The 25421-nt window shown below is 51.8% G+C and overlaps 11 protein-coding genes across 11 annotated transcripts; 4 read left to right on the forward strand and 7 right to left on the reverse strand.

Moving 5' to 3' along the window:
* Positions 1-261: 261 nt before the first annotated feature.
* HETIRDRAFT_157210 (molecular chaperone, DnaJ superfamily) lies at positions 262-2100 on the forward strand. The gene is made up of 10 exons (XM_009547055.1): positions 262-457; positions 509-628; positions 682-707; positions 757-786; positions 855-936; positions 1002-1096; positions 1157-1585; positions 1645-1726; positions 1786-1905; positions 1956-2100. Exons 1-10 carry the CDS (start codon positions 370-372, stop codon positions 2003-2005), a joined length of 1122 nt encoding a protein of 373 aa, XP_009545350.1. The 5' UTR covers positions 262-369; the 3' UTR covers positions 2006-2100.
* Positions 2101-2356: 256 nt separating this feature from the next.
* Positions 2357-4900, forward strand: HETIRDRAFT_439614 (uncharacterized protein). Its single transcript, XM_009547056.1, has 7 exons — positions 2357-2416; positions 2481-2710; positions 2797-2898; positions 2951-3189; positions 3264-3356; positions 3416-3802; positions 3882-4900. The coding sequence occupies exons 3-7, from the start codon at positions 2892-2894 to the stop codon at positions 4056-4058; spliced, it is 903 nt and encodes a 300-aa protein (XP_009545351.1). The 5' UTR covers positions 2357-2416; positions 2481-2710; positions 2797-2891; the 3' UTR covers positions 4059-4900.
* On the reverse strand, positions 4352-6712 carry HETIRDRAFT_107207 (aspartic peptidase; the record flags this gene model as incomplete). The annotated part of the gene is made up of 12 exons (XM_009547057.1): positions 4352-4898; positions 4953-5114; positions 5164-5218; positions 5269-5320; positions 5368-5401; positions 5453-5529; positions 5583-5716; positions 5780-5881; positions 5938-6039; positions 6090-6158; positions 6212-6420; positions 6498-6712. 12 exons carry the CDS (start codon positions 6710-6712, stop codon positions 4352-4354), a joined length of 1758 nt encoding a protein of 585 aa, XP_009545352.1.
* A 1118-nt stretch (positions 6713-7830) lies between these two features.
* HETIRDRAFT_409035 (uncharacterized protein) lies at positions 7831-8410 on the reverse strand. Its single transcript, XM_009547058.1, has 3 exons — positions 8124-8410; positions 8002-8069; positions 7831-7877 (listed from the first exon to the last, which is right to left on the reverse strand). Exons 1-3 carry the CDS (start codon positions 8262-8264, stop codon positions 7844-7846), a joined length of 243 nt encoding a protein of 80 aa, XP_009545353.1. The 5' UTR covers positions 8265-8410; the 3' UTR covers positions 7831-7843.
* A 469-nt stretch (positions 8411-8879) lies between these two features.
* HETIRDRAFT_157213 (uncharacterized protein) lies at positions 8880-11735 on the reverse strand. Its single transcript, XM_009547059.1, has 6 exons — positions 11535-11735; positions 10779-11475; positions 9779-10723; positions 9534-9724; positions 9375-9476; positions 8880-9313 (listed from the first exon to the last, which is right to left on the reverse strand). Exons 1-6 carry the CDS (start codon positions 11709-11711, stop codon positions 9014-9016), a joined length of 2412 nt encoding a protein of 803 aa, XP_009545354.1. The 5' UTR covers positions 11712-11735; the 3' UTR covers positions 8880-9013.
* Positions 11736-11992: 257 nt separating this feature from the next.
* Positions 11993-12975, forward strand: HETIRDRAFT_450757 (uncharacterized protein; the record flags this gene model as incomplete). The annotated part of the gene is made up of 8 exons (XM_009547060.1): positions 11993-12066; positions 12124-12143; positions 12203-12262; positions 12316-12338; positions 12397-12467; positions 12534-12611; positions 12668-12715; positions 12768-12975. 8 exons carry the CDS (start codon positions 11993-11995, stop codon positions 12973-12975), a joined length of 582 nt encoding a protein of 193 aa, XP_009545355.1.
* Positions 12976-13620: 645 nt separating this feature from the next.
* Positions 13621-14385, reverse strand: HETIRDRAFT_315296 (uncharacterized protein; the record flags this gene model as incomplete). The annotated part of the gene is made up of 5 exons (XM_009547061.1): positions 13621-13691; positions 13750-13843; positions 13953-13997; positions 14063-14159; positions 14255-14385. The coding sequence occupies 5 exons, from the start codon at positions 14383-14385 to the stop codon at positions 13621-13623; spliced, it is 438 nt and encodes a 145-aa protein (XP_009545356.1).
* A 610-nt stretch (positions 14386-14995) lies between these two features.
* On the reverse strand, positions 14996-16164 carry HETIRDRAFT_315135 (uncharacterized protein; the record flags this gene model as incomplete). Its single annotated transcript, XM_009547062.1, has 3 exons — positions 14996-15141; positions 15191-15218; positions 15286-16164. 3 exons carry the CDS (start codon positions 16162-16164, stop codon positions 14996-14998), a joined length of 1053 nt encoding a protein of 350 aa, XP_009545357.1.
* A 957-nt stretch (positions 16165-17121) lies between these two features.
* On the reverse strand, positions 17122-18702 carry HETIRDRAFT_474219 (uncharacterized protein; the record flags this gene model as incomplete). Its single annotated transcript, XM_009547063.1, has 13 exons — positions 18625-18702; positions 18471-18563; positions 18386-18413; positions 18253-18334; positions 18161-18193; positions 18099-18110; positions 18023-18036; positions 17865-17973; positions 17670-17812; positions 17546-17603; positions 17413-17480; positions 17336-17346; positions 17122-17284 (listed from the first exon to the last, which is right to left on the reverse strand). The coding sequence occupies exons 1-13, from the start codon at positions 18657-18659 to the stop codon at positions 17122-17124; spliced, it is 849 nt and encodes a 282-aa protein (XP_009545358.1). The 5' UTR covers positions 18660-18702.
* Positions 18703-20966: 2264 nt separating this feature from the next.
* Positions 20967-23560, reverse strand: HETIRDRAFT_152726 (uncharacterized protein; the record flags this gene model as incomplete). The annotated part of the gene is made up of 3 exons (XM_009547064.1): positions 20967-22194; positions 22274-22607; positions 22658-23560. 3 exons carry the CDS (start codon positions 23558-23560, stop codon positions 21212-21214), a joined length of 2220 nt encoding a protein of 739 aa, XP_009545359.1. The 3' UTR covers positions 20967-21211.
* A 193-nt stretch (positions 23561-23753) lies between these two features.
* HETIRDRAFT_152727 (uncharacterized protein) lies at positions 23754-25397 on the forward strand (the record flags this gene model as incomplete). The annotated part of the gene is made up of 4 exons (XM_009547065.1): positions 23754-23826; positions 23898-24364; positions 24421-24682; positions 24737-25397. Coding segments are annotated over exons 2-4 (1200 nt in total), but the record flags the coding sequence as incomplete, so codon positions are not given.
* Between the last annotated feature and the right edge of the window lie 24 nt (positions 25398-25421).

Raw genomic sequence — 25421 nt, forward strand, 5'->3', positions numbered from 1 at the left:
CGGCGTGCCGGATTTGGCGCGTCGCCTTCCATATCGAGCGACGTTCGGTTCCCCGGCGGGTGTGCTGCCCAAAGGAGACGCTGTTCTCACGATGCGGCCCTCGGGCGCGCTGAATATGGCCAAGCAGAGGACAAAGGAGGACGAGCGGGGACCCTTCCGGTAGCACGCAGGGAGGGGCATCGGAGGCAAGTGGCAAGGGCCGGCGCAAGCGATCATGAACCCTAACCCCAGACTCAGTGCCGCGCGACGTGTCCCCGTCGCGGACGCCACCAGCACACGTATACGGCTTGCATTCATCCCTGGCTCGCAGCAGCCCCTCCCCTCCCGGTCCTTTCTCCTCTGGTCTATGCTCAGAATCCACGCACACAAATGCTCTTCCCCTCTCTCTTCATAATCACCGCTTTGCTCTTGTGCACCGTGCTCGTGCAGGCTGCAGACTTGTATAAAGTTCTCGACCGTACGTGCCCTGGTTCTACCCTTCATATTCATCTCATTTCGCGTCTGGCAGTGCACAAGTCAGCATCCGAGCAGGATATCAGAAAGGCGTATAAGCGTCTCAGCCGGAAGTACCATCCGGACAAGAACAAGGAGCCGGACGCGGAGGACAGATTCGTGGAGGTCGCACATGGTGAGTGAGTTGCGCAATCTGCAGGGACGCGTGCCGCTGACCTGTCTGCTCAGCATACGAGGTGCTTTCGGATTCCACAGTGAGTATGCTCATCTTCGTTTGTAATACTAGTTGACCAAGGTTCGCAGAAACGGCAAATCTACGATAGACATGGAGAGGTGTGTCTCGACTTTCTTCAATTTATAGCGACACTGCCTGTAACGCTGATGATCCTTGCGTATTGTAGGAGGGCCTAAAAGCGCACGAAGGCGGGCAGCAACAACACGCGAACCCCTTTGATATCTTCTCGAATTTCTTCGGTGGAGGCCGTAAGCACACTCTCTACGATCGATTTAAAGCCAGTCCAGCTAAGACGGCATCATCTTCTGCCCAGATGCTGCACAACAACAGCAAGTCCGTCGTGGGCCCACGTCTGTTACGGAATTTGAAGTGTCACTTGCGGACGTCTACAAGGGAGCTAGCATAGACGTGCGTCCAACTCACCTTACCAGCTGCCTCGGCGTACCTGATCTATTCGATCCCGCTTAGTTCATGATCAAGAAGCGCGTTCTGTGCGATCACTGCCGTGGTACCGGCGCCGCGTCCGACGGGGACATCCACGCGTGCCCGGGGTGCGGCGGAAGCGGTGTCAGGATCGTGAAGCAACAGATATTCCCGGGCATGTTCGCACAGTCGCAGCAGACGTGCAACCAGTGCGGCGGGCGTGGGCAGGTCATCGCGCGCCCGTGCCCCGCGTGCGGCGGGAACAAGGTCGGCGAGCACACCGCGCACTACACGCTCGAAGTCCCGCGCGGCGCGCCTGAGGGGCACGAGGTCGTGTTCGAGGGCGAGGGCGACGAGAGTCCCGATTGGGAACCGGGAGATGTCGTGCTTCGGGTCAGGAGCAGGGGAGAGAGAGGTGGATGGAGGAGGAAGGAGAGCAGTCTGTACTGGAAGGAGACGATCGGCGTCGACGAAGTGAGGATGGGCTCTCCTTATCACAACGCGGTTCGGTATGCTGAGCATATGAATCGCAGGCTTTGCTTGGATTTGAGCGTAATCTGACCCACCTAGATGGGCACATCGTTCCCCTCGTCCGTAAAGGCGTTACACAACCGGGTTCGTTGCCCAATCCCATTTTCTCTGTATTCATCTCATGAAATGATGTTTTGTTATAGGCTTCGTGCAGACGATCAAGGGCGAGGGCATGCCGCTCTTTGAGCAATCTACTTACGGCGACCTCTTCGTGGAGTATGTCGTCGTACTCCCAACGCAGCTCTCCTCCGACTCTCGACGCCGTAAGTACCCTTTCGGCTGCGCCTCTTGCTTTATTGACGCATTCCTTCAGACCTGGCGGAAGCATTCTATGGCAAGGGCCATGCAAAGGATGAGCTATAGAATAGATGCTATATATGCCATGTACACACCGCTGCAGGGTGTCTGGCGCGGGATGGTCGCATTGGATATTATTTTATTTGCATTGTATCACCTCTCTGTGCTTCAAGCAGCCTTGCCTGCTTCGAATTGTGGGCTGATGATGGCCCAGCCCGCCCAGCCACTCGAGGTCTTCTGAAGTACAACATACACCAACATACCGATAACAGAGCACGGTTCCGCTCAGGACTGCTCGCCCTTCTGCATTGTTGTGTTCCTGGTCCGAAACCGTGCTCACCCAGGAATCTCGATACATCATGTTACATGCACGCCTCACGGTGGCCAAGCCGGTCTCGCGAGCTCATGCGCGCTCACCTCGATGCAGCAGATCACTGGCTACGAGCTCAATCCCAACATACTCGCCCAAAGTCCAAGGCAAGCAGAACATCGATCGCCCACGATGCATGACACCGATTGCCATCTCATCCACCACTACTAGCCTTTCCGTTCGTCCGCTCTCCCCTTGAGGCCATCACCAACCTCGGGCCACAAGCCGCCGGCGCCGCACTCCGCACAGGTTTGGCGTGGCGTTCGTGGCTCGCGAAATACTTCCCCTCGCGCTTCCAGTCGTTCCAGCCGACGCGGTTCCAAGCTGTCTATTATCCCGCGTGGATCGTCGATGCGGACGTGCGGGCGAACGTGTCTGCCGACGATGAGCAGGAGAAACCAGTGCGTATTTTATATCTCTTCTACCCCTCCTGCGATGCCTTACTCGGAGGTCGGAGAACTGACGTTCGTGAACGCATCGTCGACAGGCGCTGCTGCAGGTTCTGCACGGGTAAATATGGCACCCTGTCCTTCTCTGCTATCCTGCTCATGAACGGGATCTCACGTTCCTCCACCAAGCTACATGCCAGGTGAGCGCCCTCGTCTTCTCCCATGATATCTGACGTTGACATCGCCGCGAAGGGCACACACTCGAGCCGCTCTCCCGCATCTCTTTCAATCGCTATCCTGACCCGATGTCTCCTCTCGACTCGCTCCCGTGGGAGTCCTCCTTGGCCACCCAACACGACGTGCCGGTCCAATGCCTTCCCTTCCAGATCTCCCCGTTCCCTATCCTCGAGAAGCTCCGTAAAGTAAGCCCGCGCGAGGGCATCATCAAGGACGGGCTCCGCTTCGACCCGTCCACCATCCGATTCAACTTCGTGCGTCCCCACTCCGTCTCTGCGCGTCGACCCCGCCCCCATGACCGCTCGGGGCTCCCGAACACGTTGACTAGCTCGCAGCCCACCCGGTCCTCCTACCGCTCTATCTCGCGGAGTACGAGTCTGCGTACGGCGAGCCCTTCACCATGATATACGAAGCCCACAACGTGCGCGCGCGCGCCTCCATCCGCTTCTTTCTTCCTCCTCGCTCATGGCTCTGCCCCAGGACCGCATACTGAGCACCGACCGCACCTACCCCTTCCTGAGCTACCTGTCGTCCGACGCCGCGCCCGCGCCCATGCCCAGCATCAACAAGATGCTGAACTACTACCACTCGCAGGTCTCCATCGGGGGCGGCGCGGCGCGCGAGATCAACGAGGCGGCCGGGTTCGCCGCGCCCGCGCACGCGCTGCGAGGGTTCCACGACCAGCTCGCCGCCATGCGAGCGATCGAGGCGCGCGCGGCGGGATGGCTGGGGCGGGGTGCGGCCGGGGAGACGCGGGTGGATATGCACGACCTCAGGGTGCGCCCGTACTCGGAGCACGCCTCGTACGACGTGCTGCGGTTCCTCCACCTCAGTGATACGCTTGCCATCATGGAAGCGGATTTCGAGGTAGGACCCGCCCCGCCCGTCCTTCGGACTCACCCTCCTCTCCTTCGACGCGTGCTCATTTGCGCGCATTGCCCTGCAGGTTGCAGAACACAGAATGAACAGGCTGCCGTCGCACGCCAAGCCGCCAAAGTTTATGATTGAAGCACGGCAAAAAGCTCATCAAGCCATGAAGCACGCGCGCGAACAATTTCCGCAGTCAGCACCTGCGTGGTGGAAAGAGTGGCTCAAACGCGAGAAGGGCAAGACGAAGAACTGACGCGGACGCCAGTGCGGCCTGCTCACATAGCGAGCGGCCAGAGCACGAACGTCCTCGCACTAGCTGTGTACTTATTATGCGTGCTACAATACATCGGCCCATCAAACTGCTGACGACGACTATCCCAACAAAGTCCATGAAAATACCGGTAGTGATCAGGAAAGGAAAAGCGAATAGCGAAAAAAGTATATGTCCGTGTAAAAGTACCTGATGAGAGGATAAGGTAGGCAGCACGCGAAGATGCTCGTCTGCCAGCGCTCGATCTCGACAAGAAGGGGTATAGCGGTGGCAACTCAAACCAGTCCGAGTCCGAGTCCGAGTCCACTGAGCTGCAGCAGACACAAAAGTGTGCCGGCGAGCAACATGGAAGTGCCAAGGTTTGCCCGCAGCGCCTGAGCGCCCGAATCCCACCCATATGGCACGCCCAGCTGCGGGCTCTGCGTGGGCGCGAAGCTCGTGCTCGTGTGCACGACTCCGCTCGAGTCCGTCAGGATCAGCGTCGCGCGCGTTGGGCTGGGCGATACCTGCGGCAGCGCGCTGATGTTGAACTTCTCCGCGCCTACAGCACCGCCGTTGATGGTGAAGAAGAGTGGCGCGTAAGTCGAGGTAGCGAGACCTGTCACTGGGGCTGAGGTGGGCACCGACGTGTTGAAGAGGTATGTCGGAGTTGTGTACATGGGCGCAGAGATCAGCGAGTTGGGCAATGCGGTGGCGACAGTGAGTGAAAGGGAGGAGAAGAGGGCGGACAAAGAGGCCTCTGAAGTTGCGGTAGGCGTCGCGTTTGTGGGGTTTAGGGGGTACAGGCCGATCATGGGGGCCTCTTTGGCAGTGATCCCGTAGCTGCTAGATCGTCAGGGGCCAACACCTGGCAGGGAAAAGTGCAACGAGAAATACCTGAAGATCGTGTATACAGTTCGTAGGAACGCAGAGCCAAATTGCCAGTCTATACCATCAGAACTAGGAGGCAGAGCTTGGGGCCACGACAAGCAAATGTTAGGATCTGTGGATACGGGTCCAATCAGATAATCCAATGGGAGAAGCGTGAAATTTTGATCGCTGTGATAGTGTTAGACTTGAGGAAGACAGAAGTTTTAAATGAGCTTACCCAAATGTGAAGGTCATTGTCTCATTTGTGTCGCACGGTACCGCCCATGTTCCACCTGTGATACATTAAGAAGAGAGATTCAGACGAATCTGGCAAGAGACGTACTGCTAGCGTCAATCAGGCGGCTTGAGCTCATCACAGAAAATATCCGAGAGACCTGTGCCGTTGATGAGTATTGAGCGTGAATCATCAGCACGAACGTACGTCTTGGTAAGGACCAAAGATGCCAGCTGTCCCCCTGTGCAGAAGGGTGAGGTTACGCCCCAGGAGAAACACTCATAAGGCTCACACATCTAAGAGAGCTATCGATAAATTCGAGTCGGGAATAGGATACGTTGGTTGAGGCGTGATGACGTTTGTGCCCACCTACCAACGAAGTATGAAGACACAGTCGGACAAAGAATGACATTAGCGCTTACTGATATGTTAGCCAAGTGAATTGCCCACTGCAGATAGCTAGACGAATTGCTTTCAGCCTTGAAAGGCCGGAAAGGAACGACTTCGTTCCAAGATATGCTGCTCGCATTCTGAACCACGGAGGAATCAACCGCACCTGCATAGTAGAAAAGAACATTTCACGATCCGATTATAGATTTATGAACAAGAAAGTACGAACCAACAGCTAGAGAGCCAGCAGACGCATTGCGTGTGAGGCTTACTCCGAAGACGGGATAATCAAGTTGGCCCTGCTGAGCCAGTTGAACGAAGAACGGGGTTGCTGATGAAACGATGAGGGGATTTCAAGACTGGATGGGATGAAACGAGAGATCTAACCGTTGGATGCCTTGGCATTGATCGTTGACAGCCTCGGGAAACCTAACCCCATGATTCCGCTGACTTGATCCACGAACGAAACGTTAGAAGAGTTCATCAGACCTGAGCAACTGTTCAGCGGGGCAAACGTCAAGGCTAAGGCCATGACTGACCAAAAGCTTGGTTTGCAATGGTCAAGTACCCCAGATCGACCTTCTCCCGGGCTATGAACCCCGAGGCCACTGTGCAAGAACCGACCTGAGCATCATGCGCACACATCGAATGTAGAACGCACTGGAAGTGTCGGCATAGCTAACATTGAACGTGGTCGAATTGCCGTTGACGGAAACAAATGAGTGGCTGTCGTAAGAGAGCGGGTATTTTGGGGAAGATTTACAAGCCCCGGATGTGCAGTCCGAGGAGAAGAGCCAGAGATCGGAGGACGCGGTGTCGATGCTCACACGGAAGCTGATATTGCCCACGGACAGAAGCGTATAGTACGTTCTGAGGGCGGAGACGCAGTTCCGCGCACAGCAATGAGACGGGCTTGCACGCCGGCTCAGACGACGATGTAAACTCACTGCTGGTCCTTCGAGAGTGAGATGGGAACGATGGTGGAACCGTTCGTGCTGGCAGACGTGCCATTTGTGATTGTGCTCTGCGAAACCTGGCGCCTAATGCGTTCGTGGAGGATGTGCGGTACAGTCGGGCTGGCGACGGTGCCGATGCGGGAACCCGCCCAGGCCACGTCCAGCACGGCAAGGATAAAGACGAGGGCAAGGGGGAGAAGGAACATTGTGCACGGCGGCAAAGAGGCGGGGATGAAGAGCCTACGACGACGGAGACCGAACGGGCATCTCGAGCTGAGGAGAGAATATAAGTCAGGTCAAGCGCTGCTTTCAGCCGCTTCCCTCATTCCGTACCCTGGCCGGCTAACTCCGTCGTCGCATTCCCCCAGGATATTTGTCTACGTGCAGCCGTGTAGCGACTGTGTGCCCACGTACAGCCTAATTCAAGAGCAATGGGACATGGCTTCCCATGTGAACTCCCGGGATATTCCTGCACGCTCCAAACCACAATGCACAAGAAAGTGCACACGCTGCGCCCACAATGACCCATGAGTCATGACATTTCAATCCAAGCCTATTCTTGTCTCCGGGACACACCCGTGACTGCACAACCAGAACGCATGCTCCTACTCTTCCAGGTGCGTCAAGCGACACTGTGAATGATTCAACGAGCTGACAATGCATCGCCTACTGCGACACAAGCTTGGATGTCTCAATCTCCAATGGAGGCAAGGTTACCATGTTTTATCAGGCCATCCCGCGATGCCAACTATCACTGAGTACAATCACGTCAACAATCAGCACCAGACAACCAAATCAGACAGTACACCTTTTTCATATCAGGCGAAACATGATCATAGATGCGGTTAGCCACTCGGGGATCCAGGGAAGGAATCGAGAACACTGTGCAAGACGCGGTGACCTTTATCTTCTATCAAAAAATCGGTTGATCTTTTCAGTTCCATTATGCACTTCAGTATTCGCACCAGAGTAGACAGATATTCCAGTAATGAGTTCAGAACGAGACGGATACCTGGTAAATTAACTTAATTAGATCTGCGCAAATATTCGCACGGACCGCGCGCAGTCGTGGGAATTCTTTTGATTCTTCTAAGTTATGTCAGCAGCTTGTATATATATTGACGGCCCGCCTCAATCGTTTCTCTGGGTCGTTTCGCCCCCCCTCGACGTAGCGTCAAGATTGACGCGGTAAGCTCATGCCACAGACCGTGCCCTCAATTCCTTTTGCACATGGTTCTAACGAACCTGCGTTAGTCGTTGTATGCTGGCAGGTAGAATGGCTCTGCGCCATGATTGTGGTGGGCATGTCGATAAGATTTCGAGTGCCGAGTCCTCTTTCAATTGGTCTGGTTGAGTGTCAAACTAACTCCAGGTATGGTTTGAGCTTCCTTGAGTTTTTGTTGTGTGGATGCTGATTCCGATGGCCGATGATTTCAGTATGTCCTCTGGCTCGGTGAGCCGCATCCCCTGTACGGTTGTTCATAATAGCCGCCAGTTCATTTTCGGGTGTTGGTGTAGTGCCAGTTGCACTCGAAGTCGGATCTCTGTTGTTTCAGGGCCGAAGTAAGGCTTCTATTCTATTCCATATGTTGCTCAATCATTGACTGAATCCCACAGTATCTCTTGCAAATTAAATACCCCAGGACATCTCGTTGCACACCCCGTGTTCGAACACCAGTGGTCATCGGCGCATTGCTGGCTTGTGCAAAGCTCTCGGTCTTCGGACACGTGGCTAGTGCGGGCTATTGGTGTGACCATGGCTGCTAGGTGTTCTGCCTTCATTCGTTTTTGTCTAGTATCTTCTCATCTGATTGGGTTAAAGAAAAGAGGTGAAAGTGATGGAGGCAGGAGACAGGGTGTAGTGACTAGCATGCTTTGTTGATTATCAAGAGTAAACAAAGCCTGTTTCATAAATCTAGTGTGATTATGAGAATCCTGTGTGCACCCTGCTGATTAGGTAATATGTTTCATGATGTTGACTCTCAGACTTTCATGCTACGGGCGCATCTCAAGGATTCTTTCATCACCAGCTATCAGACTCGAAGCTTCGTCTTATTTCTGTGTTTCAAGAGAAGATGCTCTTGTACACGGCAGTTGAATTCGAGAAATCAAGCCGTTGATCAAAAGACCATCAGGAAGTTTGGGGACATAATGCATGATGCATGGTGGCCGGGGCAGGCTAGGGCAAAGCAAAAGCTGCCAAACCAATCGGAGGGGTGGCGGCAAAAAGAAAATCCTTCGAGCCGGGATCGAACCAGCGACATCAAGATGTACGTTTAGCCAATTACAGTCTTGCGCTCTTCCAACTGAGCTATCGAAGGATGATATCATAGCGTAATGTTGCTATATGTAGCTATCAATCTCCGGGCGAATCAAATAAATAGCGCTGCTACTGTTACAGTTCACGTTCTCGACGTCCGAAGGGCAAGAAAAGTCCGTCATGTACACCATGGTAAATTGTAGCGATAATATTCTGCGATCACATACCGTGGCAAAACAGTAGCGGCCTACTCCGCCCCAATAACCTCAACGATAAGGTTCACTGTCATGATCACCACATAGCAAATTATAAGGAAAAATCCCCATGCCCTCGTGATGAAGTAGCCATTCAATGGCACAAATATGATGGTGGCAAGGAGGAGTGTCATGAGACCAATCGTGCTGACGAGTAGCGTCGTGGAGAAGTGCAGCTCGTAGGGTTGGCCTGTCTGGTGTATGATATATGAGCCGGATATCCCTACCCCGAGAAGCATGTTGAGCATTGGCCCGCCAAAGCATGCAGAGAAGCCCATGATAGGAGCAAAGACCTGTCCACAAGAGTGAGCAGCATGAACCCGAAAAGGACATAGAACGGTAGAAGGCTCTTACGGCTACGCTCATATTTGCGACAAGATCTGCAAGTGAATTGCCGACTGCGAAAATCGTGAGGCCGATTATCGCGTCGGACAAGCCGAAGATGAATCCAAACGTCTAGAGAATACATGTATCAGACAACCTATGTGCAACAATTAAACAATGAGAGCATACCTGAAGAACATTCACTACCTCATCAGCAATGGCCATGATCCACACCATGGAGACCAAAAATCCCATCGAGCATCTCGCCATTCTTGAAGATGGATGGTCGCCTCTCTTCGCGAAAACAGCAACCAATACACCGGCACAAAGCCCTGCTATAGCTGTGCCGAGAAGCAGCCATCCTTCCCGCTTCGTGTTCTCTGCAAATGTTGATAAGCAACCAACCAGACGATGCAATAATGAAACAGATTCACTGAACAGGACAGCGACACAAAAAAGTGGGCCGAGGGCGCATTGCGCGGCCATCAGCCACTTGTTGAACTGCAGCTCATGCATCTCCTCTTCGACCTCGTCTTCTGCGAGCAAGGCCCTGTCCACTCCTGCGCTCTCCTCCTCGAACGCAACCAACTGCTCATCTCTTCCTTCCACTGCGGACATCTTTTCGTGTTGGGCGTGTGTACTGTTATATGGAGTGACAATCACGGGAAGTGTGATAGTGAGCGCAAACACGGCGGGAGCCGCAAAAACGGCGGCAACTTTCCGAAGGACAGTCTTTGAGCGGAAGTCCTGCAGCGTAGGGAACAATGTGTGATACGCGTGCCCGAGGACGTGAAGCAGACGCTGCCTCTTTGTAGGCGGCACTGGGGTTGGAGTAACGCTGGAAGAGTCTGCGTCAGAGATTGGCGACGCCGGGGTGCGAGAGATGGTCGGAATTGGGGCCGTGTCGTCTTCAAATTCGATCAAAGGTGTAAGTTGACCAGGTCCAGACAAATCGTCAGGAAGAGGATTTGTGACGATCAGTTGTGGGGATCGATCATTGAGAGGCACTCCGAGTGAAGCGTCCCAGGGGTCGACGTTCTCATCTCCCCCCGCAGGCGTATGAGGTCGCGACCACGAATTTCGATGGTGATGATAGTGTCCTCCGGGATATGGTGTGAGAGGAGACTCGAAAATGCTCAACGAACGAGTAGCAGCTTGGCTTTGTAGCGACGTGACCACTTGCCGGAACTCGAGCGCGCCAACGAAAGAGAATGAAGGCATTGCGTTAAGACGAGGGGAAGGCGAGGGTGTCCGTGAACGAGCGCGTGGAGGCAATTCCGTTTGTACGTCTAACCGGGGAGGTCCTGGGTGAGAGGACGCACGTGCCCTGGTGTAGCTAGGTAGAGTCAGTGATGAAGGATTGGATGGGATGGGAATGGCTATAACGTCAATAATTATATATCCTGTGACTGTTGAGAGTGAAATGAAGCTCACGCTCGTCTCTGTAAGGCTCGTCGTCGAGAAAAGGTGAGGGAGGCATCTCGTCCTCCGCGTATTCGTTTCGGATCAGCTCGTCCCTATACCGGATCCTCATCATTCGTCGTTCCCACCAGCTGCCCACGACGACGACGACCGCATAGACCACGTATAACGCAACAAGGATCCCGGCCTCCCAAGCTCGTATCGAGCCGTCCCACAAGATGACAAGGAAGAGGGTCACCGCAGTCATAAAGAATCCTGCATCCCTCAGGAACGGCGCGCGATTGACACGAAACGGTTTAATGATGCACATAGACCCGATGACAACAGAAACGATGAATGACGCTGCACCAAGCAGCTCCCCGATCGCTAAACTACCTGAATTTTGCCGCATGGCTGAAAATGTGGAAAATACGTCGGGGCTGCCGTTCCCAAATGCCAGGAATGTGACACCAGCGACGTTTTCATCCAAGCCTAGCAGTCGGGCGAGAGTCGCGAGGTTGGGACAGAAGAAATCGGAAGCACTGATCCCAAGAGTAGAAAAGAGGAAGGTAAGCCATACGAGGAGGCCGGCAAAGACAAATGGCCGAGCGGTTGTAGATGAGCAGAAATATGATTGAAGGTAAGAGATGGAAAGGAAAGTGTCCGAGGCGGGACAAGTGCGTGAGATGTGAGAGCACTGTTCGTCGAATGGGAAGGCTATGGGTCGACACTGAATGTGAGGACGAATGGATTTAGGAACGGAGTTAATGTAAGCATGTTTGAACTCACCTCTTTTTCGCCGATAGTTGCGCCCTGCAAACCATCCAAGCCTCGCTTAAGTACATTACCACGGCGAAGTAGCGAGCGACCTGGATCCTGGACATGGCCGTAGTTGCTCTGTGACCAGACGATGCAGTTTGCGACCAGAATGACGGCAAATGCAACTCTTGGAGATACGGTGGGCATGAGAGGAGACTCCCAACAGTTTACCTTGCACGCTGCCTGCTAAAGCACTGACCGGTGACTGCGCCTGCAGGCGAAAGCGGAGAGGTGTCACGTGTATGATCGCCGGTTGGTCGGCATCCGTCGAAAGTCCGCTATGGACTCCGGATGGTGACACGCGTGGGCTTGGAGCGGAAGAAAAGCAACCTTCTCTTGTCCTACTACTCCACGCCAGTCTTTACGCTCTCTCTTTCTCTTCGCCTCCCACTTGGACTATCCTAAATCCACCCATTCACTTGCACGCCATGAAGTCTTTCGCCATCGTCGCCTCTCTCGTCGCCATCGTTCCCGCCGTCCTCGGTCTCACCGTCGATACTCCGTAAGGATGTTTCCCTTCATACGTTTCCCTAGATTTACATATCACACTATCCCTCAGCGCGAGCGTGGTTCAGTGTCGTGAGTGCCCATTTTTGCGGTCTGTTTTGCAATCCTCTCTAAGCAACTTCTGTCTATAGAGCCTATTCAGTTCACCTGGCACGATGGTACTCCCCCGTACTATCTCTCGTTGATACCTGGTATGTGTTCCTCGACTCGGCGGCTTTTCAGCTAATTCAATTTGCTTTCACAGCTAACCAGCCTTCGGCCGCCGCGGTAAGAGGACTGTGTCGGGCTTGACATCCCGTCGCTAATACCATGACTTTACTTCTAGATCAAATCTTTCCCAACTCAGACTGGCACCACGTACACATGGAAAGCTGACCTTGAGGCTAACACCAACTTGTAAGGGCTTGACCAGTATATGATGAATGCATCATGGACCGTCTAATGCGCTTTGGATCTCTCCAGCAACATCGCCTTGAAGGACACCACCGGTAACCAGGTGTACAGTGCTCTGGTCACCATCCAATCCAGTTCCGACAACACGTACGTTTATCTTCAATATACGAATGTGGCGCATATAACTGACCTATGCGACTCAGCTGCCTCAACACCACTGTTGATGAGGGCTCTGCCTCTAGCAGCTCCGGGTCCGTCTTATGTTTGATATGCACCCCTCACCGAAACTTGACGCTTCTATAGATCGTCGGCCGCCGCTTCCGGCTCGGCCGCCGCCTCGTCCGGTAGCGCTACAACAGCCAGTGCAAAGGCTAGCGGCAGCAGCAGCAGCTCGGCTGCGTCCGCATCCTCTTCCACTGCAGCCAACAGCTCGAACGGTGCTTCTCGCTCGACGGTGACCGGCCTTGGCATTGCGGGCCTCATGGGTCTCGTTGGTGCTGCCCTCTTTTGATTTCCGCGAAGTAGAAGTTAGAGGTTTAGCATGTGATCATTGGACTTTTTGACAGCCGCTCGTTGCACCTCTTGGGTTTTGGACAGCAAGGTCCACACCACAGTTCCAACATACCTCGCCCGCATATTCAGTTTTTAAACTGTATATAGTCTCTCTTTCTATACCTGTCACGTCTGCCGACGTTGGATTTTTCTGTTGCCTTTGGATCCGTGTACCGTGTGGACGGCCGCTCTGCCCAAGTGTATACCGTAGTATGCCACGTATAGAGTAATGTGACATGCCATCCTCGTCATCTTTCGAATCTTCTATTTGAGTTTGTAAATGAAACCCTTAGAAATGACATGAGGTCTTGATCAACAGGATAAGTACGGTGAGATTCTCCGAATGTCGACAAAAATATAGGGACAAGATGTGAACAGGATGCTCTCGAGCGGCCTATACAAAGAACTGAAACGTGAAACATGCATATAAGTCCATGAGGCAAGATTAAGTACATACATCACATGCCGACGTGTCTATAGATCCATTGAGAAAGAAGGTATTTGTTCAAATCAATGTAGAGTGGGGATGCAAGTGATTTCATTGGCATGAGGAGCAAGTTATGATGAGGCAGCAGAGGTCAGTCTGATAAACGTGGGACAGGGATCAGGGAGATCGGACACGAGGAGCTGGCAGAAGGCCCATGATTCCAAAGGCAAGAGCGTAGAGACCGGATGCTGCAGTGAGAAACAAGGTGTTATTGGGACATTAATATGAGATGATGGGGATGCTTACATCCTATGATGCCTTGTACATATCCTAGGCTTGAGTACCGCCCTAGGAGGAAAGAGAGTATCGACCACCCGATGATCATGGAAGCTGTAAGGATCTATACATCACGTCGCCATGTGTTATATCAAGTATCAGAGTCGAAACATACATGCATGTAAGACGCTCAGAGCCTTGTCACGGAAGCGGAATCGAAGGAATGGACGCACGGGTATGACTGAGGATAGCTCCCCTGACTGACGCCAGGATCGATACTATAGATATAGGACATACATCCAAAATCAACATTCATTCACGCCAGCAAAGGCGAGATACCCACATTTGGCGGTATACCTTTGATGACAGGGATAAGCAGAATATAGATGAACAACGTCACTGTCAGCAGGCCGGATAGCACCGATGTGAGTACGAGCGGCCTATTTCGCACGCAGTCACCACAACACCGCAACGATGGTGCGTTCTCGTGAGTACTTGTTGCAAGATGACCCACGCATGAAAAACACGGACATACCGTGACCACCCTCGTGCACCGTACCACATCGTGCGCAGCTCTTCAAGTGTGTGAAGCCAGTACGTGACCGCGCCCCCTGGGACGACAAACCGTAGCTGGCGGAGCGTATGTCGCGATAATTGTGCAGCCATCAGATGCTCATTCGAGTGGTTTCCCCCGACTCCCTTAATTTGGCGTGGGTGGTGCACCTGAAATGGGTGCGGTGTTTTGGTCCTAAGTCTATATCAAGCTAGCGTTTGCAAGGTTAGTGGTTTCAGGAGAGGGAGAGATGTGCAGCAGGGTAGGGGTGGTGGGATGTGTATCTGTGGGAACGAGGATTGAGACGAGAGTCAGATACATTTAAGTCTCCCTCTCTGGATTGGACGATCGCAGAATCACATGCGATCCAAATCAGGTAGCTGGTCCTTCCACATCTTCAGCTTGAACACCACTTCAGCAGCTTTCAATTATGCAAGTGCCGTATTCACCTCGTCATTATAGTGTCACGATACAAACCAGCGGATAGAGAATCTAGAAAGGTGCACAAGTTGGAAGAGGACAGGTACGTAGTTCTACATGGGGTGTTACAACAATATTGGGAACAATTCGATCGAAGGACGCGAATAGCGATACGAGATAATCGTACAAATATATAACTGCCGAGTCCCATAACCGCCTGTTCAACGTTAATGTTCAGGCATCATCAGGGTATTCCTGCTCGTCACTACATTTGAGCATCACAGAGGTGGAGAGGGCACGGACTCAGAATGCTGGAGATGGCCAATCCGGTAGACTGGCGATTGCTGCGTTACACGATTCACGTACACGCCGCTTGCTGGCCAGATCGTTCGAATGACGGTATCCAGTGGAGACTTCGGACATTTGGAACGCAGACGCGGCGACGGTGTCTGGAGATTAAGATAAATAACAGCCAGCTCGTAAGGGACAGACACGTACCGACATTGGCCTCGGCCTCTTTGGCGACCTGTGGTTCGAAAGTGTGCCATCGGTATCACAATTCGTGAAGCCATGGAAACTAAAAAACTACTGACAGCATTCAACCGATCTATTTCTTGTTGGTTCGCCTGCTGTTGCCCATACCCATACCCGCCATATCCACTCCCGTAGGCCGGTGGTGCCCCAAAAAATCCGCTCGCGCCGCCAGGCACACCTCCAAGAGCCCGCACTCGCGCCTCGGCCGCCTCCTTCCGCTGCTGCCATGCCCCTTTAAGCGTATCAAACGTGTTCAGCGCCTGCTTCCATGTCGGCGCGTCCCACTGCTCCAGCTCTGCTTTGTGTGTGCTGATAAATATGCGTGGATGTGGAGAGTGGCTGTTGACCGAACCGCTAGAGAAAGACGGATTGGTAGAGAGGGGAGGCGCTTGGCCGGCAGGGGAGGTGATGTTGTTAGAATACGGGTCAAATTGAGCGAGGTACGAGTTGCCGCCGTACGCTGGCGTCTGCTGCTGCTGCTGCTGCTGCTGTCCGTGTCCAAATTGCGACTGGTATCCCCCATATCCCTGTTGTGGCATGCCAGCATAATTTTGATGTTGAGGGTATCCAGTCGATTGTGCGACAAATTGTTGGCCGTACGAGCCCGAAGGCGCGAGCCCTTGCGTACCCTGGTCACTATATTGGGAGGGCTGCATCCCATATGCTGGTTGCGGCGCACTCCATTGCTGCGCATAAGGAGTCTGCGGCTGCTGGTACACTGGCTGTACCCCGGGATATCCTACCGGATTGTTGGTCATAGGGCTGGGAGCTCCGTTACTGATATAAGGCCCTGAGGATGAGGATACTGGGCTTTGAAGCCATGATGTGTATTGTGCGCTAACATGAGGAGAGGAAGACCGATCTGTGTCTAGGCTGGGGTAACGAGAGGCCGCGGAAGCAGTCTTGTCGATGAACGGATTGTTTGTGATGTCGGCCATTGATGGGTTTAGAAGTAATGATGTGAAACTGCTGAACGCACGTATATGATGCGATGACTTCGAGTTGCAAGAGTTCAAGAAGGAAATCGACGGAGTGTGCGAATAGCCTTGACTCCTTGTAACCGTCCGTCTTTGACTGGGTCGTCGATGCACCACTCGAGTACTGCCGTACGTGATCATGCTTACAGGTGTTCCTCTACCAGGTGACTAATACACTATTACTCCGTATTCTTGCCCGACACGTCAAGTAGCAGAACTCGTGAAGCCTCAATTGCAAGGGTCTTCCTGGGTCTTCCTGGGTCTTCCCATCTCCGGTACTACGGACATCTTGTCTAGTAAACAATTCGCCGAAGAATTGACATTGTTTACTATCAAGGGACAAAGTGCCGATGCATGCACACCATATCTTCAGGCGAGCTTCACGTCGAGCTGGTTTCATAGCGTAGGGCCTCATACAGCACTAGCGTTGTATGAAACATCTTCAAGCCCGTTCAACGTATGCTGAAAGCCACTATATTTTCGTTGCGATACAACCCGTCCCGTAGGGCCAAATGCTACGGACTTTGGGAACTACAAGTTTCTTCCACCCGCCTCGAGTCTCTGGTATGTAGACGAGATAAACAACTGTTCTTGTTCTAGAGAAACATAACATGAGACTCTGGTGGTGTTTATGCGTTCATTCTTTTCCAGGACCTACTTAGACTGGAGAGGTGACATTCTTGGAATCCATATACTCCTCGTCGAATTCATGATCAGATGGAATGCCTTTAGCATTGTGCGGTGGATTGTCTCGCATCTCATGCGACTCAACATATACATGAACCTTTTCGGTATCAGTTAGCCGCGATTACGAAGGACTCCGCTGTTGAGATGCAAGAACGAACCTCTGGCCTGACAGAAGCAGTTCCTAGTGTCACGACGTCAGGACGCTAGTCATTCATTATGTCAGTTCAGGCATCATCGAGATTGGCAAGAACTGACCCTTTTGGTCCGACGATCAGCTGTTGCTGAAGCCGTCTGGTCCGACGTTGAAGTGAACGCCCAACCTTTCCGTGAGTTCAAACTTGACAAGAGGGAGTTCGTATACAGCTTTGAAAGTGGAAAATTGAAAGCTAGATGCCTGGGTGACAATTAACATCTTCGCTAAGTCTGCAGACTCGGAGATACTCACAAGCCTGACGGCTGATGAGGATAAATATAACAATTTAGCTGAGGAAACTGGAGATATAAGGAGTTGTCACAACTTACACTGCTGATGAAAAGAACGAGGTCGATGAGGGCAACGAGTGAAGTAAGCATGCCGGTTTGTACAGTCACTTTCCATGCGCAGAGAGCACGTCAGTTGCCTACAAGGGTTTGTGAGAAATGACCGCGAACACACCTCTAATGATCCTGTCGATAACATCGTCCGTGGTTGAAAAGCCGCCCTTGTGGCGCCTCTGTGCACACAAAAGGAAATCAATAAGATAAACGGAAGTACGATTGAATATTGAATGTGTACGTACCAGATGCCAGACTAAAACGATGGTGATCATGGTATCACATGCAGCCGAGCCAGCCAACCAGACGATCACAGCAGGTTTGAATCTGCGGAACTCGAGATAGGCAGGGATGAAACCAACGGCGATCGACGTTGCAATGCCGGCCACTGACAGGAGATCAGACAATGTCAACAGTTATCGAACAAACTATAATCTCACAGCATTGCAAAATTGCGGTGAGTGCGATCACTATACTCGCCGCGGTACTCCCAGTGAGGATCTTGACCCTCCACGCAAAAAACAGCTGAACAGTAACCCCAATAACACCCTGAAGAAAGGAGTTAGCATATCGCCCGACCGAGGAAGTTAGAACGCACTGTCAGAGCAGGATCTGAACGAGCAGTCCGTCAGTCGACACCTATAGGAACAAAACTGTTCAACTCTATGGCACACCTGTACAGAATACTACGAAGCAAATCAGATGGAAGATATTTCATGGAAGAACAATAACTCACTCCAATTCGCATTTTGGATATAGGCGACGTCTCCTAAAAATGAGGACGATGAGCAAGACGGGCGAATTTTTCTCCATAAGGAAGAAACGAACCAAAATGGCTAATTACAGAGTCATACATGAAAGCCATGTCAAAAACGGTGTTGATCGTGTCCAGCGCGAATAAGACAGCTATCTACGGAACCGATCAAAATCAAAACCCAGTTCTCCCGACGAACGCACGCACGAATCCTTTGATCCACTGCTTGTCGGTCCTGTATAACGCAATGACATCATCGATACCTCTCGAGCTCTGAAGCAAAATGACTAACGTCCTGAACGTTTTGACATAGATGTACACCTGAGTAATGGAGACTCCATAGAGCACCGCGTTGATGAACGTCCCGGCCAGCATGGGCCCATGGCTATCGTGAAATGATCAGCTTTCGTACCTAAGTCATCTATTCTATGGGTGCAACGACTTACAGCAATTTCGCCAAGGTCGCCCCAGCGTCCGACATCGAAGATGATCGTGTACGACGAGTTCACTGGGATAAAGACAGGAAAGAAGAGGGGGGCCACCTGTCGCAAGGACGTCGATCGTAGAGGAGAAATAGCTGCGCGAACATTCTATTGCGGTATTTAATAAGTATGGCTGGTGGAAGCTGGTTTTCACCCCATTTGTTTTACCTACCGACGGGGCTTGGTTACGCAGTGTGGTGCTGGTGACATTAGGTCAACTAATGGGGGTATTCTAGAAGGTTACGCGGGCTGAGATCGTTCTACATAAGGAATTTTTTGATATGATTGGCGAATGGCTTCGCAAAGTACGTCCAGGCTCCAGGCTCCCGCGTGCTATATGCGACTTGTATGACCCTGGCAAGCAGTGGGAGCCTGGAGAGTTCAGATTCCGGCTGAACCAGAGATCACGAGAAGCCTGATACAGTAACGGGACAACCTGTGACATGGGGGGAAAAGCCAAACTAGGCTTGCCCAAACGCCTCTCAAGAGAGGAGGAGGATGCATCCTACAATGATGGACACTCATCTGTCGAAACCGTCAAGCTCACTATCATATACTCTCGTACTTCGATGAAGATTCACATCTGATGAACCCACGGTGAATCGGCCGCGGTGACCACCAAGTTGAGTAACGCCGTGGGGAAGTTCAGAAGAGAGGCAGCCGAGGAAGGTACGCTATGTTTCTTACGGCACTGCAGTCTGATAGAGTCTGATGCATATTGAGCGTGAGCGTATTCGAAGATCCGGTACCACCTGAGAGCTTACAAATGTACAAAAAATCCGGAATACCTTTGTGACTGGCCTGGAACATATTCCTGGAGCAGGGAGAACCGACGATCGCAAATGATCGTCTTTAGGAATCACAGTGCTTCGGAACTGCTTCGATGTTTTTTGAAGGTATTTGATGACGGATGGTAGAATGACAAGCATGCGATCGGGGCCGGTGAACATGTAGCCGGGGAGATCGTCGCGAGTAGCAGAAGGCAGCGGAGGGTACTATCCCTGGACCACAATTGAACAGGGTCTAGGCATTTTAGTCGCCTAGCTCCCGCAACCTCTCTAACCACTATAAAATGCATGTACATACCTGACCAAGTGTCTGAATTTCATTATGTTGATTTTCTTGTAGTTATTGAAGGAGATAGAAAAGCGTCGGGCAGTGACCGAGGAGGGAGACTCGAAAAACGGCGTAGACCCCAGAGCTGAACTATTAATCTGAGCACTTAGTCACGCTGAGTCACGCGTGCCGATTAGAAGCACTGCGTGCACCGCAGGATTTTTCCCGGGATCAACCGTGGATAAAACCCTAGATATAAATAAAGTTTTTGTTTGGGCTTATCTGTGGAAACTACCAAAACATAAACTTTAGGTTTATCCGATATTTACTCATATCCCATTATATCTAGGATTTTATCCACGGTTTATCCTTGCGGTGGACGCAGTGAAGTCTGACGCTTGTAGCTCGCGAGGTCCGCCACCTGCGTATGTCGGAGTTTCAAAAAGTCACTTCTCCGAAGGCCGAAGTCACTCTGCCTACCCTCTTTCGAGTCTCTTTCGTCAAGGTTTTATTTTGAGCGTAAGCTCTCTACTGACCACCCCCGGATTTTTTTCACAGGATGTGTACTTACACATAGCTCCCGATATTTTTCTAGATGAGGTTCAGAGTGGGGATCATTTAGATCTGGACTCTTAGATGCAGCAGAGAACCATACTTACCTTTATTTTCTCTCTCCTGCTCCACGCGCTTTTTGTACAAGCCTCAAAGAATGCAGTCATTCTAAACACATCTATAAACCTCCCTAAATATTTATAAGACAGCCACTTTAATACAGAAGAAGCTATAGCAGCTGTTCCACTGTTCAACTGTGATCCTGGGATAGTAGCAGCTTAGAGATCACGCAGAGATCTAATGTAGAATATAGTAGCGATCTGACGGCCATCTAGCGAGATGAGGACGTAGAAAAGAAGCTTCGCGGAAACCACGGGGTAACGTGAACCTACCGCGTACAAAGAGGGGCGTAGTCGCCTAGATAGAAAAGTTGATGAGTTCCTAAGCGAGTCGCCAAAAGTCGAACGCGGACAATGCGTTTACAGCTAGATTCGATAGGCCCATACTCTCCCATACTCTGGAGAAGAGTATTCAATTGGAGTGTCGAACTTGAGAGTCAGCCAGCGCGCGATGCGGCGATGAAAGCGCGGAAAGTCGGCATCCTATGGGGTGCCAACACATTTGACCAGATCCTTTTGCTGAGGCCAGCTGAGACTCCTCATTTTGATTCTAGCAAAGGCGACATCATGCAAATTAGAGACTAGGGGCACACAGTATCGACAATTTAATATAAAACATACAACAAGTTCGACCATGCACATGAATGTCGTAGCCTACAACGCCGGGCAGACGACAGGTGTCATCAATGTACATAGCATACGGACTGTAGGAGTACAAACGCACAACCGTGCAATACAGCGAGCATATAATGAGGCATAGTACGGAAGAGAGAGAAAAGGTCGCATTGAAACGCGACACATACTAAAATCCAGATACCTGCTGTCTAGAGATCCAAACGCCCCCTCATCTTACGCCTTGCTAATCTCCTCGCCGCCCGTCTCTCCTTATGACCTTGGACATGCTCATTGAACGTCGGAATGATGCCCTTCGCCCGCTGATTCTGATAGGCGACCGCGACCTCTGAGCTCAATCTGTCTTTGAACGCTCTGGCCCTCGACTTTGCTTGATCGATCCGTCCCTTCGCTTGTTCACCGAACGTCGTGATGGCCTGCTCGCCTTTCCTCCGAATTTGTAGCGCACGCTGCTGTGCACGGCGATGACCGCGATACAAATGTTCGCGCAAGCCGTCTGTAGCGGCCTTCGACAAACGCAGTGCCATGGCAGTCTGCGTCTCCAGCACCTGCAAAAGTTCGTTCAACGCGTCGAGCAGCTCCTTCACATCTGCTTGGATGGCAGAGGCGATCATTTTGGCACTGATTATGTCTGATAGTGAACTGGCAAGGCGGGTGCTCAGCGAGTACATGGACTGCGCGGTCGGTGCAGGTATCTTCGTCTTACAATGCTCGGCCGCCACGTGAAAGATGGATACGGCCTTGGATCCGGGTAAGCTGGTCAACGACAATGACGTGGTGAGAGGATGGGCCAACAATTGTTTGGATGGCAGCTCTCCATGGTTTGCTGATGTGTCTTCGATCTTCTTGATAAATGGTAACCCACTGCTCGTGATGGGTAGACTCCCTGAAGTGGGGGAAGCACGAGAACGTCGCGATCCGTAAGATGAGTCAAGAGAAACCGGGCTGAAGACAGCCAAAGCAAATTCCTTCAACGATGTTGTCCCAAGGGCGGTGGACGTGGGTGGCGTCACATGGATAGACGAATGGTTAGAACCATTGCTTATGATAGTAGCGAGAGACGCTGAAGGGTGCTTCTCCACCTTTGAGACTACCGGTATGGATCCTGTGGGAGACGACCCACTAACGATGTAGGCAAGAACGATCGACAACAGCCCAAGGCTAGCGATAACAGCTGCGCATCAGCGTCCGGAGGTTTTTGAGATGAGGGAAAAGAGCATACATAGTCATCGTAGACACGGATGACAATTGACCCGTCAATGCCTTCATGTTCACCCCCTTCCTGCCGTGCGGGAGGAGTGGTCGAAAGCCGACAGCCACCTCAGACGGCTCCAAGGTGTCGACTTCCTCCTCACTGATAACTGCGGAGGGATAATCTTCATTCACGAGCAACAACTGGCTGAGGGGCGCCCGTAGATCCTGCCACTTGTCTTCGATTGCCTGACGCAAGAATGTCCTAGACAGACCAGCTGTATCATTGGGTACAGATGGCGAAGTAAAGACAGGAAGATAGAGCGTATGAGATGGCAAGGAGGAAAGAGCTGAAGGGAGGAAGACCACCGCCAGAGTTTTTGACACCGTGTCCGACTAGAAGAGTTGCAGTTAACTGTTAGATAAGTAAGTAAAATCAAACCTACAATGCGCTCCCTTGATGAGTCCGTTCTATCGAGTATGGAAATAGTGTACTGCGAGGCCAGGAAACGAGCATGGTCCGAATTCAAGGTATAGATTGACACGTAAGTCGATCGTGTGTCGCGATGAGAAAGCGCCAGACCTAAGCCGAGCGCCAATCTGCCCAGAAGTTTCTCGACAAACTGCCACTTGCCCATAGTCGAAATACCATAAAGGACGATCTGAAAATCAACGTGTGTGAAATCGACCGTCTGGGGGACCTCAGGTATGGAAGATAAGCCTGGATCCTTTGGTGACGATGATGGTGCAAGGGTGGCGACACCAGGCTCGAATCGAGATAATCGAGTATTGGGTCCTCGTAAGGCGGGCAATACATCTTCGTATGACCCATTGAGCTCGTCTTGGGAACTGGTCAAAGGGTCTGGGAACGACAGCCTCAAGTCGCGAGGGCGGCTAGCCGGACCATGCGTGGATGAGCTTAGCGAGCTCGTACGAGAAGAGCTCAACGTGCTGATCATGCTTTGATCTAGAGCTTCCTTCACACGCTGCTCCTCGGCTGAAGAATCGGCAACGTCGAGGGTTACTGCGTCCGCAGGAAGGTGGGCGCTGTGAGAGTGTTCGTGTAAGAGGACATCGTCGTCAACATCAGCACCTTCAACTAAACCCTCCCAGCCTTCCACATCGCCATCGCGAGAACTTGAGCGGCTGCTGACAGATCGACGAGATGGTGGGCGATCGTACACTTCGTCGTGATCGTCCTCTGGGATGCCTGCAGACTCGTCTTCGGACGCACGGCTAGAAACATCGAGCCAATCCGAGTCAGATATGCTATCTATTTCAGAGAGATTAAAATCGTGATTGGTATCAGAGAAGTTGGGCGTTGCAGGTGTTATAGGTGAGCTATCCATTGGAGAGGTCAAAGCAAAAGGGGCGCTAGGACACGCCAATGTCCTTAAGTATGCTGCTCGGGGCTTCGGGACGCCACGGCGTGGGCCGGATCGCACTTCGCACGCTACAAGCACAGTACTCTGCTTATCTTATCAGCTCTTCTGATCTGACGACTGAATGCATCATGCTCGACAGAAACTCTCCTTCCTTCACCGCCCTTCCAATCGATATCCTTTTGGCCATTTTCTTAGAAGTTGCTGTTCCAGACATCTTGTCTTTGAAGCAAGTGCGTCGCACGCCCATGCATGTCATGTGCCCCGATCGAAGTGTTTCATTTGCTGATCCACTTTCGTGCAGACGTGTCGTGTCCTGCACGCCTTGGGGTCATCCGACTACCTGTGGCATCAAATCTCAAAATACTCCGCGATTCCTTTAGATCTACCACGCGATGTTGATCCACAGGGCCTTTCATGTCCTGAATTGCAACCAGCCATTGTAAAGGCTTTCAAGCTTGATGATAATTGGTCTAGGCGAACGCCTCGTGTAATGAAGTGCTCGCCGATCTGCTTATACGGGACCAATGGTTATGCTGTTGTAGACGAAATGCAGCTCCTCTCGGCCGGTCGATGGCTCATGACCTCTCAGCGTAGCTTTCGCCTCGAATATACGAGGGCAACAATTAAGCTGTGGTGCCTCAAGGATGCGGATGATGTATATTGCTCTGCATCGTTTGATATCTTTGCCGGTTACAAGAAGTTTACGGTGTCCTTGACAAGGGACGAGAAATTTGCCACATTAGCAATCACCATCGACAATGCGACCCAGTCAGCACTTGTTAACGATTCGCGATCTTATCTTGTTCCTAATACTCATGCTATAGTGGGGTTCTTCAAATTTATGATATTCCTCTGATAGAACGTTCAGAGGCTGAATTCCTCCACAACTCAACTCCTCGAATGAAGAAAGTCATTCCTCGGCCATCCCGAGCTCGCGGTACAATTCACGAAGTATCAATCCACGACAAGGTAATCGCTGCCACCTTCGTAGATCTGAGCACGGAATCTCTTGGTCATTCGTATCAAGTCTTGTTGGTGAATACCAATACATGGAGTCAAGTTCTCCTTCATCCGAAATTCGATGAGGTACTGTACATTGCTCATCCTTTGTATTGAACGGACCTCACCCGTTCATCGAAGCCGTTCACACGCCTCAGCATCAAGCTCTATCATGATCGCATTCTTTTCATAGGAAGCTTCCATGATAATGTCTTGGTCCGCACCTTCCACTTACCATCGTGTATGGTCCACCAACAACTCGCCGGTCGATCGTCGGTATGGGATCCGCTAAATCGAGACGACTCAAGAATTGTTGAGGACATGGGAGATTACGAAGAGTTTCTCATATCCCACATGCCCAATGTCCAGGATTTTTTTGTGTCCGAATCCGACAGTTTTAGCGACACAATCCCTTCTCTACCGAAATCACTTTCTTTCCTCTTTTATGCAGCTGCACTAGGCGATTCCGAAGGCAAGGGTGTTCTTGTTCGTCTATTTCTCGACCCAGGTCACCAGGGGCAGGATTCTCTCATGCAGAGAGAAGTATTTGGAGCCCCCAGGGACAGTTCTGTCAAACTCGTTCGCATAGGTGTCACCGGTAGACGAGCGGTTTGGATCGAGCAGAATTGGGAAACCGATGGGTTTAGGGTGATCAAAGCACACTTCCCCGATGAAAATGTGGATTGGTCGACTGTGCACGTTCTTCTCCCTCCTTACCCATCGCTCCCGTTCTCGCCACAAATGTGCAACTCACTCGCTTTTGACGAGACTACGGGTCGACTATGCGTCGGCGTGGCCACGGGTGACCTCTGGATGCTGGATTTCA

The sequence above is a fragment of the Heterobasidion irregulare genome, assembly GCF_000320585.1.
Source record: "Heterobasidion irregulare TC 32-1 unplaced genomic scaffold scaffold_04, whole genome shotgun sequence".
In the NCBI taxonomy this organism is placed as follows: Eukaryota; Fungi; Basidiomycota; class Agaricomycetes; order Russulales; family Bondarzewiaceae; genus Heterobasidion; species Heterobasidion irregulare.